General features: G+C 42.2%; 1 protein-coding gene across 7 annotated transcripts in view; it reads right to left on the bottom strand.

The window, feature by feature from the left end:
- LOC138488896 (sodium channel protein type 2 subunit alpha-like) overlaps window positions 1-16169 on the bottom strand; it is a 1049646-nt gene that overhangs the window by 466723 nt on the left and 566754 nt on the right. For all 7 annotated transcript variants that reach the window (XM_069616277.1, XM_069616276.1, XM_069616279.1 and 4 more), the window contains 2 exons: window positions 10231-10372; window positions 5745-5951 (listed from right to left, as the gene is read on the bottom strand). In XM_069616277.1, coding sequence (XP_069472378.1) covers window positions 5745-5951; window positions 10231-10372 — 349 coding nt within the window. The remainder of the gene's footprint in view (window positions 1-5744; window positions 5952-10230; window positions 10373-16169) is intronic.

Genomic DNA, 16169 nt, shown 5'->3' with positions numbered 1-16169 from the left:
CCAGACTCTACAGCACTTACGCCCCCAAAAAATTGAGCACCCCTCTGAACATGGTATTCTCACTTACTTTCTTGAGCGGGATGGAGGGGCCCTGAAACTCCTTTATTCAAGCAAATCAGTCCCCACCCGGAGCCCTCCTAATCCGAGCCCATAAAATTACATGCCTCTTTACTCAGCTAGCTAAGTGGTTATATTTCACCTGTCGCCCCTTTCCATAACACCACTTTTTCTTCGAAGAGCACTTCAAAGTACATGTATACAATGTGTGCATTATCCAAAACAAAAATAACTGAAATAACAAAACAGTTGTGAATTATCTTAGAGATGACTACACAGTGTAAGGCAAATATCCCAGTGAAGTCCCAGAATGCAGTGCTATTATATTTTAGTCATATATGTGGAAAACCCATCTCTTTAGTTGACAGCACATGAAGGAGTCATGTATTTTCCATTGGTTCGCAAATGTACAGTGAAGTCTTAAAGCATTTCATTGCTGTTGTCTGTGAGGTTCATGAGAGAAATGATGTAGTCATCTTTCACTTTTCCATCAGATTGTCTATCAATTACTTGTGGTTATGAAGAAGCATATCTCCCTATTACATTTTCTACTGACAAGATGCTCAACATGACAAATCCGCAGAAGATGCTGGTTGCATTTAAAAGACAATTATCAATTTTATGTTTTCATGTATTTGTCTTTGCTGTTACTTTTTAAACAGTTATAGCCTTATATGTAAATGAACAGTGTCAGCATAAAATCAAAAATGCCCAAAATATAATTGCCTTTCACAATGTGATTAAACCCATTGCATCAACAGTTACTTGCAAGTATCTAATGTAATTAATCAAAAAGCATGCAAGAAAATGAATTACACAATGTGTGGCTTCATCTGACCAATCACTGTAGCCCCTTCCTAAGGTGAATAAACATACGGAGTCAGATGCTTTCAAATCATGCATCACCTCCAGGCATCATACAATAGACAAAAAGCCATTAGGTCCCCAACTTGGGATGTGTGTGTGTTGTGATTAGCCTGAGGGCGATCTCACAAATAGTCCTCAGGGATCCGTTGCACAGGTGGCATGGGGAGGGCCATCGCTCTTGGAACCCAACCCTTGGGGCAGACCAGCGAGAAAGGATCACCTGGGCAGGGGGTCCTTAGGAACTGCAGGGAGAGTGTCCAAAGGCGAGACGTGGTATCCCAACTGGCCTATAAGTGAGGAAGAAGTCCCAGAAGCTTTTATGGGATATGTTGGTTCCATTGTTCCTGATCCAGGCCTCAATAAATGAGATCAAAGAGAGCACAAGAAAGGATTTTATTATAGTAAAGTAGGTGAGGCAAAAGATTCAATAAGACAAAGACATGGTCTTAAGGGAAGTATCCATTCACCTTCCACTACTCTAGACCACAGGGAATACTATCAAATCCCACGCTCATATATCAGTAGGTCAAGGGTACATTGTGACCTACCGAGAGGGAAAGCTATCCCTTTAGATAAAATCAAGGCTAGAGGATGTTCCTATATCCCCTGCCAGTCACCTATTAATGTTTCACTAAATATATCTAATCTACAGTCCCATTTCATCTCCCCCTCCCCCTTTTCAACAAATATTGAGAAGAAGGTACAACCAAGAACAATGAGGATGACCAATAGGAAAAACATTGGGAGGCAGTACAGGGCCTACTACAATCTACCACTAGGCTGTCCCATTAATAGAGTCAGGCAGGGTCAGGCACTTTATTCTGACTATTCACACATGGCTCCACTTGACTCTTTACACCAGTATAAAAGGTGTTGTTCTGCCAAACAGTATGAGCAAGCTGGGGATGCTGACTGGACCAGAGGAGCCAAGGTGCGCGAAGCGGAAGGAAGGGAAGCCTGGAGAGTCCGGGGGGACCAGCGTGCTGAGACGCTTGCCTGGTGTGTTTGAGGGGCTGCAGCTTGGCTAAGGAGTCGTGTCTCCAGAGAGCCGGAGTGAGGTAGACTGTGTGACCTGTGGGCCGAGTCCAGAGAGATGATCATTCCCTTGGGACGTGTGCCGGTGCCAAGGGTGCATGAGGGGCAGGTAGTGAGACACTGACCTCGACCCAGTGTATCCCGAGGAGAACGCTTGCCAGCGCTGCACTACCCGGTGAGTTTCGTGAAAGTGGAGAGAGAAACTCGGGAGCGTGCAGGTGGCTGGAGCGGGAATGGAAACAGAAGATTTACTAGCGGCACAAAGGTAAAGAAAGCAGAAAGCAAGAGAGAAAGTAAAGAGAGTGGAAAGCAAGAGAGAAAGCATGAAGAAAGATGCTCTAGCAGCACAGAAGTAATGTGCAAGCAACCCGAGATAGGAAAAAGGGTGCAAGCAACCCAGCCGTCTGAAAGTGAGTGAGAGAAAGCAAAGAGAGGGTGCAGCAACCTGAAACAGGAAACAGGGTGCAAGTGACCCGACAAACTGGAAAAATGAAAGTGAAAGGGAGAGAATGCAAAGAGAGGGTGCAAGCGACCCAAAATCAGGAAAACAGGGTACAAGCGACCTGAAGGTTGAAAAGGGAAAGTGCAATCGTCACATAAAGAGAAAGGAAGGTGCAAGAGTGCACAACCAAAGGAAAAGAGTGTGCCAGGGGCATGGCAAGATGAAAAGGGAGTCCAAGTGTGTACAATAGAAAAGGAGGCGTGCAGGAGGAACAGAGAAGTGTAAAATAACAGAGTGAGAGAGGCACAGAAGTGAAAGGTGCCAGAAGAAAGGTACAGAGAATAAGGGGAGGGGTTAGAGGTTAAAGTTGTTGTGTTTGGGAGGAGCAAAGAGTCCAGCATTTTTAAAAGTCTCTGGTGCTATTCCCATTTAAGAACTGTACAGTGAAAGGTACATCCTGACAAGGAGAACTTTGTTTGTTAGAAGACAAAAGGGGCCTGCGCTTGGGGGAAGGGAACCCTAAGAGGCCAACAAGACATTGTTGAACTTTGTAAAGAGGGGCCTATGCTTGGGGAAGGGACCCCTGAGAGGCCCACTAAAGACAGTGGGCCTCATTACACGGAAGGCGGTAATGGTTAACGGCCACCGTTAATGGTAACGGTGACCGTTAACCATTACCGCCTTACTACGAGGTCCCTTAGCGGGTTGGTGCTTTAACGCCTGCTTTTTGCAGGCATTAAAAACCAACCCGCTAAGGGACCTCGGAGCTAATTACGGCACCGCAAAATTGCAGTGCCGTAATTAGCACCTTCCCCATTCCCATAGAGCCCTATGGGGCAGAAATGGGAATGGGGAAGGGCAATGGCGGAAGGGGGATTTACCGCCCCTCCAACCTTGGAATGGGGCGGTAAATCCCCTTTCCTCCAAGGCGGTGCCGGTATTTTACCGGCATGAGCCATGGCGCTAATAGCGCCATGGCTCACCACCTTCCGTGTAATGAGGCCCAGTGTTGAACTTTGTGAAGAGAGGCCTAGACTTGGGGAAGCGAACCCTGAGAGGCCTGATAAGAACTGTGTATTTTTTTGTTTGGAAACAGAGGAGTCTGAGCTTGGGAAAGGGAGACCCAGAGACATTGTGAACTTTATTGACTTACTGCAAGAGCCCTATGTGCAAGGTTCCAAGGGCTACCCTTTTGAGTTGAACTATTTTGCAACTACACCTATTGGTAAGACTACCTAAAACTGGCTGTGGTTTACATTTCCTTTTTCCTGAACTACTATTTTTCTTTAAGAAGACTTCCTATCACATCTTGTCAAAGAGTGAACGCAAGCATAGGGTTAGACACAGGCAGATTTTGGTTTTGGACTTTCACAGATCGACAGCCCTTAGAAACATCACTTGAGGGAACAGTTAGTGCCAGTGAAGTATTACAACAACCCCAGAACTTTATTAAATAAAGGTTTTTGAAACTGTTACTTTTGATTCTGTTTCGCTCTTGATACCATGCTTGTCTCACATAGTGGTTCTGTCCTTATGTGTATGTGTGTGAGAGATTAGCAACATTTTGACAGAAAGGCATTGTGATTATGAGTGCTTGTCATTCCCTCTAATATATTCTGAAAGGGTTCATTTGTTATTTGCTATCTACCAGACGGGTATACTGATGAAATTGTATGCTAATCCTAGCATTTACTTTCAGAGATAAGGTTAGTGAGGTGCACACCGATTATATCCACGGTACTCCTAGAATAATGAAGAGGAAAAGTCGTTGGTAGTGCACAGTTTGTGTTTGAAAAGTTAATTTCAAAGGCTCTTAAAAGCAGCAACTGTCACTCCCTTCCTATATTATTGCAATGAGAGGCAAGCCAATTTGCAAGTAGCACCTTATGAAGATGAAAAGCGAAATCAATAAAGTAGTCCTACAATACCAAGGTTCTAAAGATGGTTTATGCTCTAGGCAGGATCAGGGTCGGACTGGGACAAGAAATATGCCCGGTCATCCAAAGAAAAGTGGCCCACCCCTCGCCTCAAAAAAGTGGGCCACCCCTCGCCTCATGACCCTTGATCTCTGATGACATCACTGTAAGTGATGTCATTTGACCCCCACCCCAAAGTGACATCACCCCACCCCAAAGTGACAAAGTGAAACACAACCTTTCACCCCTTAACATCAAATAGCATTGTTCCTAAGTACACTAAATTACTGTGAATCCAAGCAGACATCCAAGGCCAAATGATATGTTATTGTATAGCACTTATGCTTAAGCTCTTTTTAATAGTACAAATATGCATACAATATCACCCAACCTGTGTTGGTACTCATTTATCGACCTAAGAAGGATGAAAGGCTTTTTGAAAAAAAGAAAATAATTTGGTAAAAAATATATATATTTTTTTCCTTCTTATTTTTTCCAAACCGGGCCAGGCATGGGCAGAAACCGGCCCCCTCTCCCCAGGGACGATTTCGGCCCAGCCACTGGCCGAAAGGCATAGGGGTCAATCTGGCCTGGGCAGGATTTGCCATGGGAGTCCTTTCCTTCAGTTAACTCTAAGGATGCGGATAAGGAAATCTTGAATTTGGACTTTTGTATGCACCACTCAAACATGGTCTACGCGTGATTTGGGGTTTGTGGTGTTTTTCCTTAAACATTGAAATTGTTTAATGATTTGGTGTGATATACTCAGTTCGGCCAACTACACAGGAAGATTTTGATAATTGTATCCCTTGCAAAATCAATGTTTATTTTTCCTGTTCTTTTCTGCATAGAGCAGGAATCGGATTATGGTAGGGATGAAGAGACAAATTAGCATGTGCTTTCTGACTAAACATTAGATTAGATACAAGAGCAATACATATTGTGGTAGCCTGCACATTATATGACTATAATAAACAGTTCTCACTCTGTAGTATATGATCTGTATATTTTGAATGCTGCATTAGACCATGATAAAAAACAGAAAATATATATATAAAACATAGTTTTAAACATATACTATAATTTATATATATGAAGCAGAGGCAGGACTAGAGCATATACTTGTGGGCCCACTATGTGATAACTTAGAGACATCAAAGTATGTAAGAAGAACTTAAATATGCGTTAGGAAAGCTGTGTGAAAATATTGAGGATGATGCTCTATAATAGAAAAAGCCACTGAATTTCATCCTCAGCTACCATGATTCATTGATTGCTAACTGCATTCATAAATGACAGAGGATGCTGGAGAATAATTCAGCTGAATATAAATTCATATACAAAATCTGAAACTCAGTAATAGGTTTCTCTGTTATTTGGTAAAATGCCAATATGCAAAGCACAAATTATATTTTTTGTAATATCACCTGGGACTCTTCTTGTTGCTTTTTTAGTTGTTCTAGCATTTGCTGAAATTCTGCCTCTTTTTGTTTTGCCTCATCTAATGTTGCTTGATTCTGTTCATCGTAGGCCATGGCAACAACAGCCAGGATCAAGTTGACCAGGTAGAAGGAACCCAGGAAAATCACCAGAACAAAAAATATCATGTAGGTTTTACCAGCAGCACGTAATGTCTGGGGGGGAAAAGCATATGTACAAACACATTAAACACATTCAAATATTTTATCACTATATATTCCCATAACCATTACTTTATATGCTACCATCACAACATCATATACCTAGTCCCTGCTCTTCACAGATTCAGAGCTACTTACAAACTACCTACTTTCAAGAAACAACACAGAATCCTACCACCAAAACTGTGTGCTACTCACTACTTTGTCCCCAAAATGTGATGTACTGCATCACCCCATTATATCACTGCTCTGAAAAGGTTCAAACTTCAGATTGCACTTTCTAGCCTTTATAAAATTGTAATATGTGCTTCTCTACATTGTGTCTTGGTCTCTTAGCTACGATTTGTAAATCCTTTGCAAAAACAGACACACATAAAACCACATTCTCATGCTTTGCCATGCCTACTTGTGTGTGGGTGAATGGAACCCTGGGTTCCTGTTGCTGCATGCCCTCAGATTGAATGTTCCCTCAGTGTTCTACCCCCAGTGTTCAGTTTGTTTGTTTGTTTTATTATTTATATTGCGCACTAGACCCGGGGGTATTCGGCGCGAAGGCATAATGAGGATTGTTAAGCTTAGGTTACAGATTAGACATGGATAAGTACAGCTAAGGTTACAATGCTGTAGACATGAACAGACTAGCAGAGCGAGAAGGTACATAGAGTAAATTTACAGGAATAAATGTGAGGTATTGTGGGGCTGCGTGGTTAAGGCATTTGTGTGTCAAGGATGCAGTTTTGAGGATGATTTTACCTTTTGTGGAGAGACAATTGGTGGATCTCCTAAGGTCTGATATATGGGCCCCACTCCGCCAAAGCTCCCACAACCCCTTTCAAATTCAGGGAAGTAACAGAACAGGAAGTTATTGAGATAATGAACAAGATTAGACTATCTAACTGTAAAGGAGACCCATGTCCAGCCAGTCTGATTAAAGACTGCATTGAAACGCTTGCCCCCTTCCTCAAAGCATTCATCAATGCCTCCTTCAATGCCAAAACACAGTCCCAGACAGCCTAAAAGAAGTGTGGTTACGCCCTCTTCTAAAAAAAACCTTCTCTTAACCCAGAAGTGGCTAATAACTACAGGCCCATCACGGGACAGAGTCAGCCCTTCTCGACTTAAAAATACAACTTGGAGACATCATGGACAAAGGCAAACCGGCACTCCTACTACTGGATCTGTCCGCTGCACCTAAAAAATGAAGCGCACTTCTCCCCAGAAGCCATTGCATGGGTGGCCTCTTTTCTAAATGGTAGACTTATGAAGGTCTTCTCAGACACTGCCTCGGCTACCCCTACTATCATCCACTGCGGCGTCCCCCAGGGCTCCTGTACCGCCCCTACTCTCGACAATATATTTACCCTTCCACTCTTCAATGATCCACTGTCGCAACATAGCGTACACCAACTACGCGGATGATCCGTAGGTACTACTCCCACTAACTGGGACCTATGAAGAAGACGCGACAGCCTTAACCAACATTTACACAGCTATCCAAACCTGGATGGCTGCTAACGGCCTATGCTTAAACGGGGACAAAACTGAGATCCTCATAGTAGGGACTAGCGAAACTCTCCACAAACTCCCCCCACAATATAATTCCTTCAACACCGACAACTCCACCATCACAGTCTCCAAGACTGTCAAAACCCTAGGTGTTCACCTAGATGCCTCACTATCCATGTCCTGCCAGGTCAACGCCATAGCCTCCTCCTCAGCGCTCACCACCAAGGTGATCAATGCAGTCAAATCTTTTCTCTCCACCAAAAACTGCCTATCCATCGCCATAGCCACAAAGGGAGATATTGAATTGATTACTCATAAAGAGAACTGTAGACTAAAGAGTCAAAGAATGTGTGGAGAAGACTCAAAAGGTGTACATATAAATAAACGTTACCTATCAGAAAATGTGGAAGACCTTTGTTTCTAGGAGACTATGGGCCTCATTACGAGTTTGGAGGCAGCCATGGTGCTATTAGCTTCATGGCTGCCTCCAAACCGGGCTCCATTACCGGGTTCCTTCAATGAGGAATAACCGGGTCATTCCAACATTGGAGGATCCGGTAATTCCTCCTTGGAGGAAACATTCCCCATTCCCATTTGAGCCCCCATAGGGCTCAATGGGAATGGGGTGTAGGTAATAATGGGCACATTACAAAACGCCTGTTATTACCTCCCTCTCAGGACCCGGAAAAGACGTCTGGTCTGGGTCCCGCAAAGGGAACCTCGTAATTTGCGCTCCCGTAATGAAGGGTGCCGGGAGCACCACCCTTGTAATGAGGCCCTATGTGATTTAGCAGTATTACTCATTTAAAAAGCAAAAAGGTTTAATCATCTGGATATTTAATCTTTTCATATGAATTGTGTTATGGGTGTAATTAAATCAATTAGTTGATACTTTGTTCAGTTAATTGTATTCCACTGTTATAATAATTCAGTGTTATGTTAATAGGACAAGTCACCTGGGAAACTCATTATCATATCTGTATAGTATTATAATGTTTATTCCACATGCATTTGTGTGTCTAATTGTATTAGTCAGATGTATACAGTGTTAGAATTTAATATAGTTGCAAATGTTATGTTCAAATGGTAAAGAACGGACATGTGTAGCATCTTATATGTAAGTATTGCAGATGGTAAGTTATGGAATATAGAATGTGTAGGGAGAATGTGGAATCTGGATGGTTGAGGGTTGGACGTATGTGAAGGGCAGTTAGAAGCAGAATTTGTACCAGACTGGTGGGGCATGAATAGGCCCGGAGATATATGTATTTCCATAATCAACGTGTGGAGAATCTTTCAAATATTCAGAGTGTTCTTCCCCTCAGTTCCATGAACGTCAGTTGGTCAGTGTCAGCTGTCTTCCCAATGGTGCGGATGCCTGTTATCTTGCTCTCTACATACATGCCCTTAACCTCTACTTCCTGCTTACCTTAGTGTTTCTATGACATAAAATAAAGGACACTTAACTTTGACTGCCTGCCTCCTGCCCTCCTTGGCCTCAGTACTTCAATAGTTGCACAAATATGTATACAATTATCAGTCGATCTTCTGTACAGTAGGAGCAGGTATACAAGCGCTTTATTAGGTAAACCAGTTATGCTAGCATGTGTGCTTGCAATATTTCATTGTGTGTATCCTGATCTTCATTGTCCCCAGCAATATTATTAATGTTATTAAATAATAGGACTTCAAATGCAGGGGTTCTGACAGGAAAGATGAAACTCAGGTATACATTTAGCATATATATATTCCCAGCCCTAGTCATGACAAATGGACTCAAGGACACCAATGAAACTGTGGTTTTCTTCTGCAGACACAGTGGTGAAAGACCACCATCCGAGGCCACAACTTCAGATTGCACACACACTTGGGAACATTGACCTGTCAGATGATTGCAGAGGCAAATAGTTTCCAGTGACTAGCAAAAGGGTTGATTTTCTTTCTACTGCATTACAGTCATGCATTGCATGGGATTGTAGGTGATGGGCTGTGACACATTCTATGAAGCTCTCAGCCCATTAGAGAAAGGCCTAGACGAGAACCCAGAGGAGAATGTTGAAGGGTAACCAGGGTCAGCTGCCTGTTAATGGACTTGTCAATGTGGTACCAAGGGATGTAAACTGCATGCTTCACAAGCAATCAAAACAGAGGAAGGTTATACTGCCTTTGCAGGTATGAACAATCTAAGTAGATAGATGTTATGTGTGGATGGAGAGGAGGACCAGGCTTCTCCAAATGGGCTGAATGAAGAGACCAATGGGGGAGTATGAATGTGTATGCTTGAGTGAGATGGAAATGTATCAGGCAATTGCAGCTTTCCTTATATATTATCAGCTGCGTTTGCCTAGGTAAACTTGGAAACAATGGACAACGTTTCTATCCCCGTGTGCATGTTTAACCTGTTGTCCGGACATTCAGCAAGTTTTAAGTAAAACTCTTAATTCTTTCTGGATAATCCCCATCTCTTGCAAATAAATGAGAGATTTGCTAGTACTGTCAAAGAGTATTTGTTTATGTGAAAACAACTTACTAGTAGAGGCATTATGAGCATGTACAAATTAGTTTGTAAGGGATTGTTACAGTATATATTGATAAAAATCTTTCTTCGCTATAAAGTTTATTAATCATTCACTGTCTAATTTCTCTCACCCATAGAGGCAACATCCTCGTCTCTATTTCAAGCTCTTCAAAAGTTAATGATTAATTTGGAAAAGTGTTATGAATTAAACCCCATTAGCACAACAGTATTTAGAAAAGAAATTCTCACCAACTGATAGAGGTTTTCCCAATAGTCTTGAGTCATCAACCGGAATAGGGACAAGAAGGCCCAGCTGAATGTGTCAAAGCTTGTGTAGCCGTAGTTGGGATTCTTACCAGCTTTCACACACATATAACCTTCTGGACATTGACTGAAAAAAAACATATGTTTGTCATTATCTAGAGATTCAAAACATAGAATGTATATGAACAAGTTACAGTTGCATCCATGCATTCTCATATTAACTCATATTAACTAGTGTTTTACTACACTTTACTACACAGCTCTATCAACTCATTTATCATACTACTTCTAACAACAATCCATCTCCCATGTCAACATTTCTGGCAACTATAAAGTGAATTATGAAAAATGTAGGGTATAATCATCGTGCTAAACCCATCTTTCACGAAAAATGATCTTGAACTATTCCTGAACAGACAATTTTGTAAAAAGAATAAAAGTGGCCCTGTTACTTCGTACTTTCCTAGGTGTTACTTTGCAAAAGTAAAATATATGTTTAAGATTGTTTACACACTTATTAAGGGTCCCTGTTCAGTGCACAAAATAGAGAAAGGTAACTTGAATAATAGGGAGATTATGTTTCCAACATCATACACATGGTATCTAGTAGTCTTTATTAATTTCAAAGCTCTGGCAGAAGAACAAGATGATGTCATTTTCACACAGATTGGAATTTGTTTGTCTCAGGTTGCCAGGTCAGGGCACAGATCTTTAGTCGCTGAGGGAACCAATTAATTTGTGAAGGGGTGACCAGCTCCCATTAGTTGGCGTGTTCAATCTGGGAACCTCATCTAGGTATTTTCATAGTGATGACAATAGGTCTTTGGGCCCTACATTGGGGTGTGATAGTTTGCAATAGGTTTTGGTGGAGGTAAAGACATTGGGCCTCCTTTCAAGTCGGGTGGTCCGGTAAAATAGTGCTGGTATTTGTGGATACTCGCACTTTATCGGACCGCCCGTCTACGGGTTTGTCAGTGGGGCACCAGGGTTACCTCCAGCTAAAAGCAAGGCGCCCTACCGGCAATAAAAGCCATCATTACTGCCAACGGCGTTGTCGGTAGCGGTAATGATGGCAAATCCCCTCATGGAGTCCTATGGGAGTCATATGGGATGAACACCGTCCCGCCCGCACTCCTAATCCTGCCGGACCGAGTGCCGGTAAAGGTAAGTACCGGTATCCAGCCAGCTCTACCGCCAGGATACCGGCAGGGTCTGAATCAGGCCCATTGTTATCTTTTCCACAGGTCTCTTAAATACCAATAAGAAAGAATGATGGTGTCAATTAAGTTACTCCATGAGTCGCTTTACATTATTCATTGCATCTTTGCTTTGTTATCTTTTCATACAGTTGTATCTTCTCTTTGTAATTGGTTGCTGCATTAGTTGCACCACTTTACTTGTCTACATAGACAGTCATTTTGGAGTCAGGGACATGGTGTCATTCATTGATGTATTTTTTAACCTCTTATGGCTTGGCTGGACAATTATATATCCCCTTCTGTTGGGCTACTTCTCTTGTTATATATCCCAACTGTCTATCTCTGTCAGACTCTGGTTCCCACTGTAGTCGCTCTTCCACTTTATACCCTTCTTGTGTAAAGTTATTAGTTACTTTCCCCTTTTCCTAGGGTATTTCATCCCATTGCTTGTCTTTAGCTTTGTTTAGCTTTTTAATGGTTCATTTTCTAGTATCAATACGATTGAAATACATTGGTTTCGAAATACACTATTTCAAATGTGTTACTCAGACTAGTTGTTCATGCAGTATAACTAAGCCCTAGGTGCTGCCCATGCTGCCTGTCCTCCTCGTTACCTTAATTTCTGATGGGGGACATCCTCAGGAGCTTTGCCAGCTGGGCAACTCCCCTCGGCTCAGAGACCACTGCTTGCTTTGTTTCGCTGACGCATCTCTCTGCGCCTTCACTTGCTTCTTCGTAGTGTCCGGTATTGCACAGCGTGCCCGGACATCTATGTACTCTCTTTTACTGGTGGTCTTGGCGATCGTTTGTGGAAAGACTATCCACCATGGTTATTTGTTCATGGTCTCGCCTGCACCTCTTTGCAGGCTCCTGACTTGCTGGCTTCTCCCCATTCAGGTACACAATGACGTGGGCGTCGTGCGCTGCGTTCTATTTCGAGTTTGAAACTTATGGGCTTCAGGGTTTCAGTCTTCCCCCGGTGCGACGTAGCGGGGGAGTTCCCCACAATCCAAAGTACATGCTTGTCTCTCTCTGCTTCTCTTTGTATTTTCACGGCGGACTCCTTAATCAACCTCCTTGTGGCAGTAGATTGATCACTTTTATTTAAAGAGATATATACATGTATCCCAGAGGATAATAGCATCTGTTAGGTGCTTCTTTGTCCCATTTTTGAACTTTATATCTTCTGATTCTTTTGAGCATTTCATGTATGCTACAATATGTACAGCCATAGGGAGTTCCTCATGGGAACGGGAGTCCTTGTCCCCAAAGGGGGAGTCTCTCCTGGTGAGGTACCACTTGTCTATACCCATAGGAGGGTATTGCAGAGTGGGGTCACCTTACTAGCCTAACAGGGGGGCTACCACTTGGGGAGAAGGGACACATTCCCTCAATTAGTCACATTCGATATGGCTGACAGGCAACCACATTTTGGGTACACTAGCGGAAGATTTCTGTGGAAAACATACAGCATTCATTTTAAGTTACAAAAACACATGTTTTCTTCTCTGGCTCCTAAGTACTTTCCCACCCAGTGCTTCTCAACAACCCACACTCGGGACTTTATCATAACTATGTTGTAAGAATAATCAACATACCTTTTGCAGTTCAACCATCTTTTTCTGGCAGACCAAGTTATCTCCTTTCCCACATCCCCACAGGTCACAGTCATGTGATACTTCCAACCCACACATTCATGCTTCTTAGTTTAAGATTCCCTAAATATACAGCTTCAAGCACTAAATGTTATTGATTTATCACTGGCCAGTGTGCACCAAGTTCATTGGCCTAAATAGCTTCTTCAAATTCTCTCACTGATAACTATCCTTGCAGGTTAGGATTGCCAATTTCACCACAAAGATGTGCAGCCTTTCAGAGTGGGAGCAGTTCAGTTTAATCACAGTTTTTTTTAAATAATGAGCTAAACATTGTTCATTGAAGGAAATTATAGGCGGTTGAACTTTGCAGCCTATGTGGCTTAACCACACAGCACAATCCTAAAATACATTGCTAGGTTATTAAACACATTTTGAGTTTGTATGGAGAGCATGTAGCTGGTAGTGAAGTCGGTTTTCCAACTTAACAATTACAATTGCATTTACTCATCTTGGGATGCCTGCAACTTCATTGAAGACATAACTTGCATGATATGCATCTGAATGGGCAACCCATTAGCTTGCAGCCAATTGTAACATACCTCCCTTACAAATGTACACAGGAGCACCCTATCCTACGCTGGCATATATTTTTACCTCACTCAAGAATCGGCAACAGAAAACACAGCTATTGACAGTGAATTAATCAAATAATCTGCATGTTGCCATTTAGGGAAGGTTAATCAGTGTCTACCAAATGTGTCTGGCCCCAACAAAGCCTTGTAATTGTAATAGGTTATTTATAACGTGCTTAATACCCAGAGGTTTCTAAGCACAAACCCAGGGATCGGACCTGTGTTGCTCTGCGTCGTCTTGCTTGCAAGTCGAGTGGGTTGCCCCTGAGCTAACCTCCCGAAACTACCTCCCGTTGGTGCTCTACCTATCAAAAAGTCATTAAGTAGGCGCTGTGTGTCATTCTTCCTTAACTTAAAACTGCCCTTACATGCACCAAGAGGTGACTGAGGGCTGAATAAAACTGCTCCAATAAATGACATAAGGTCACCTGCAGGCGGCAGCACACCCATTTGGTTTGATAAAAACGTCCCAATGTTTACAACATTTAAAATGGTGGTGTAAGAGAATTCACCAGCACTTACATTTTTTATAACATCTACATGTTTCAGCTAGTATTCCCACTTTTGCCTTTCATCAGGAGCATACACTTGAAAATAGCTAATGTTATGAGCATCATGGGATTAGCGCAACCATAGATATCTGCCATTGAGCACAGCCTTATCAAGTAGGGCTGTTACACCATATTGCTATGTGTATCTGCAGGAGATCAAAAGCTAACATAGATACACTGGAATGGCATGCAAAAATACAAAATGTTTGTGGCTATGGGGTGGATATCAATAGGGTATAAATATGTCCCAGTTTGTACTGCCCTTCCTTACAATAGAACCCTCAACCTAAACAGGCCTTTTGTCATCAAAGACTGACCATGCACCAAAGTCTATCAGGAAACCAACAAAGTAAGTGATCCAACTTGCTAACTAATGGAAGCAACAGCCTCAGTGTGGATGCTCACAATCAAACAACTACACAAACAAATAAAAACCTGATACACACAGCATACACAGGACCTATACAAGGCAGCCAATGGCACTAACCTAGTACCCAGACTGCAGCCTGATCAACGCCCCCTCCATTTCTTAGCAAAGAACAGCGATTCATGGAATTCTTAGTAAAAGAAGAACTGACAAGCTCTTCATAATAGAAACATGGTTTTAAGACAATTACAAGGTAATACCCAACAACTCCATCTCCAACAACATTAAACTTATCCAAGTAACCCAGATGGGCAAAAAGGGGGTGGTGCCTGATACACAAGGCACACCTCAAAATCTCAACATCACATAACACAGACTTACCAAACTATGAAGGATACCAGACTCACCTGACATCCAATCATCAATCCAATCACTCTTCCCTACTTATTTATAGAAAACAAGCATACAACCCAGCTCTGTTGAAAACCTCTGACATAATTTGTAAACTGGAAATAGAATACAAACACATAACCAACCTCTAAGATTTCAACATTTGGTTCATGAAAGATATGGAACCAGCGCCCAAAAAGGAGCTATGAATACACATGTGATGCAAACCTCTGTGAAGAAGTCCTGATAACTAGTTACTCCCCATTCAGGTACTATGCGGGGGGACCATTAATTAATACATTTTACTATCCACAAACTCTGGTACAAAAAGGCCATAAAACAAACACTAGTAAAGCTGGAAATCCCTAAACTTTGAGGAACTCTGAAATCTAATGGAAGAAATTAATCCAAATCCCCATGAATGAGATATTTTACTACCAGACGAAAACATATTGACACTACAAAACTGGATAACTGAGGCACTGACCATCCACAGACTACTAAAAAGCATCACCCTCTTGGGAAAAGAAGACAGCAAGATGGTTCGCACGGCATCTAAGAAACCTATAAAAAAGAAATCAAAAACTCGGAGAAAACATTATAATTAACTAGACAGGACAGCATATCAAAGACAACTCCACAAATGGAAAGCAGAAACCTTTAACGCAATGACAGTTTGGTACTCCGACCATGTCCGAAGGGCCCTCACACAGAGAATTGACTATCAAATCATTAAAGAGATGATAAACCCTCCATCTTGCCCCAAAGCAATGACCCGAACTTAAAAGCTGCGCGAAGATATCACCAACCACTTCAGAAATGCAGTATCAAATATACAGCAGGGAAAAAAAGCAGCAGTGAGGATCGTAAGTAATAAGCTAATTCCTGGATGCACCTCACAACCCCTACAATGAACAGATTTAAAGAAATGCTGAAACTGAGCAACAAATCAGTCCCTCTGATAGACCCTTACACCGCGGGTATTGACAAAGATTCTCACTAAAGAAACACCAAAGCTCTATTTTCACAAACCGATGAACAGCTTTCTCGAAACAGAATTAGTACCAAAAGCTTTTAAGACTGCCTACATCAAACTGCTAATAAAAAGCTGGAGACTGAGGCAATGGGGGTCAGTATGAGGTTGGAGGTAATGGCAAAACAATGCCGGTAAGGGTTTACCGGCACTG

This window comes from Ambystoma mexicanum, chromosome 9, assembly GCF_040938575.1.
Source record: "Ambystoma mexicanum isolate Mex_15411 chromosome 9, UKY_AmexF1_1, whole genome shotgun sequence".
Taxonomy (NCBI): Eukaryota; Metazoa; Chordata; class Amphibia; order Caudata; family Ambystomatidae; genus Ambystoma; species Ambystoma mexicanum.
Note: the sequence above shows the minus strand (reverse complement) of the source record. Positions and strands in the feature narration are given on the sequence as shown.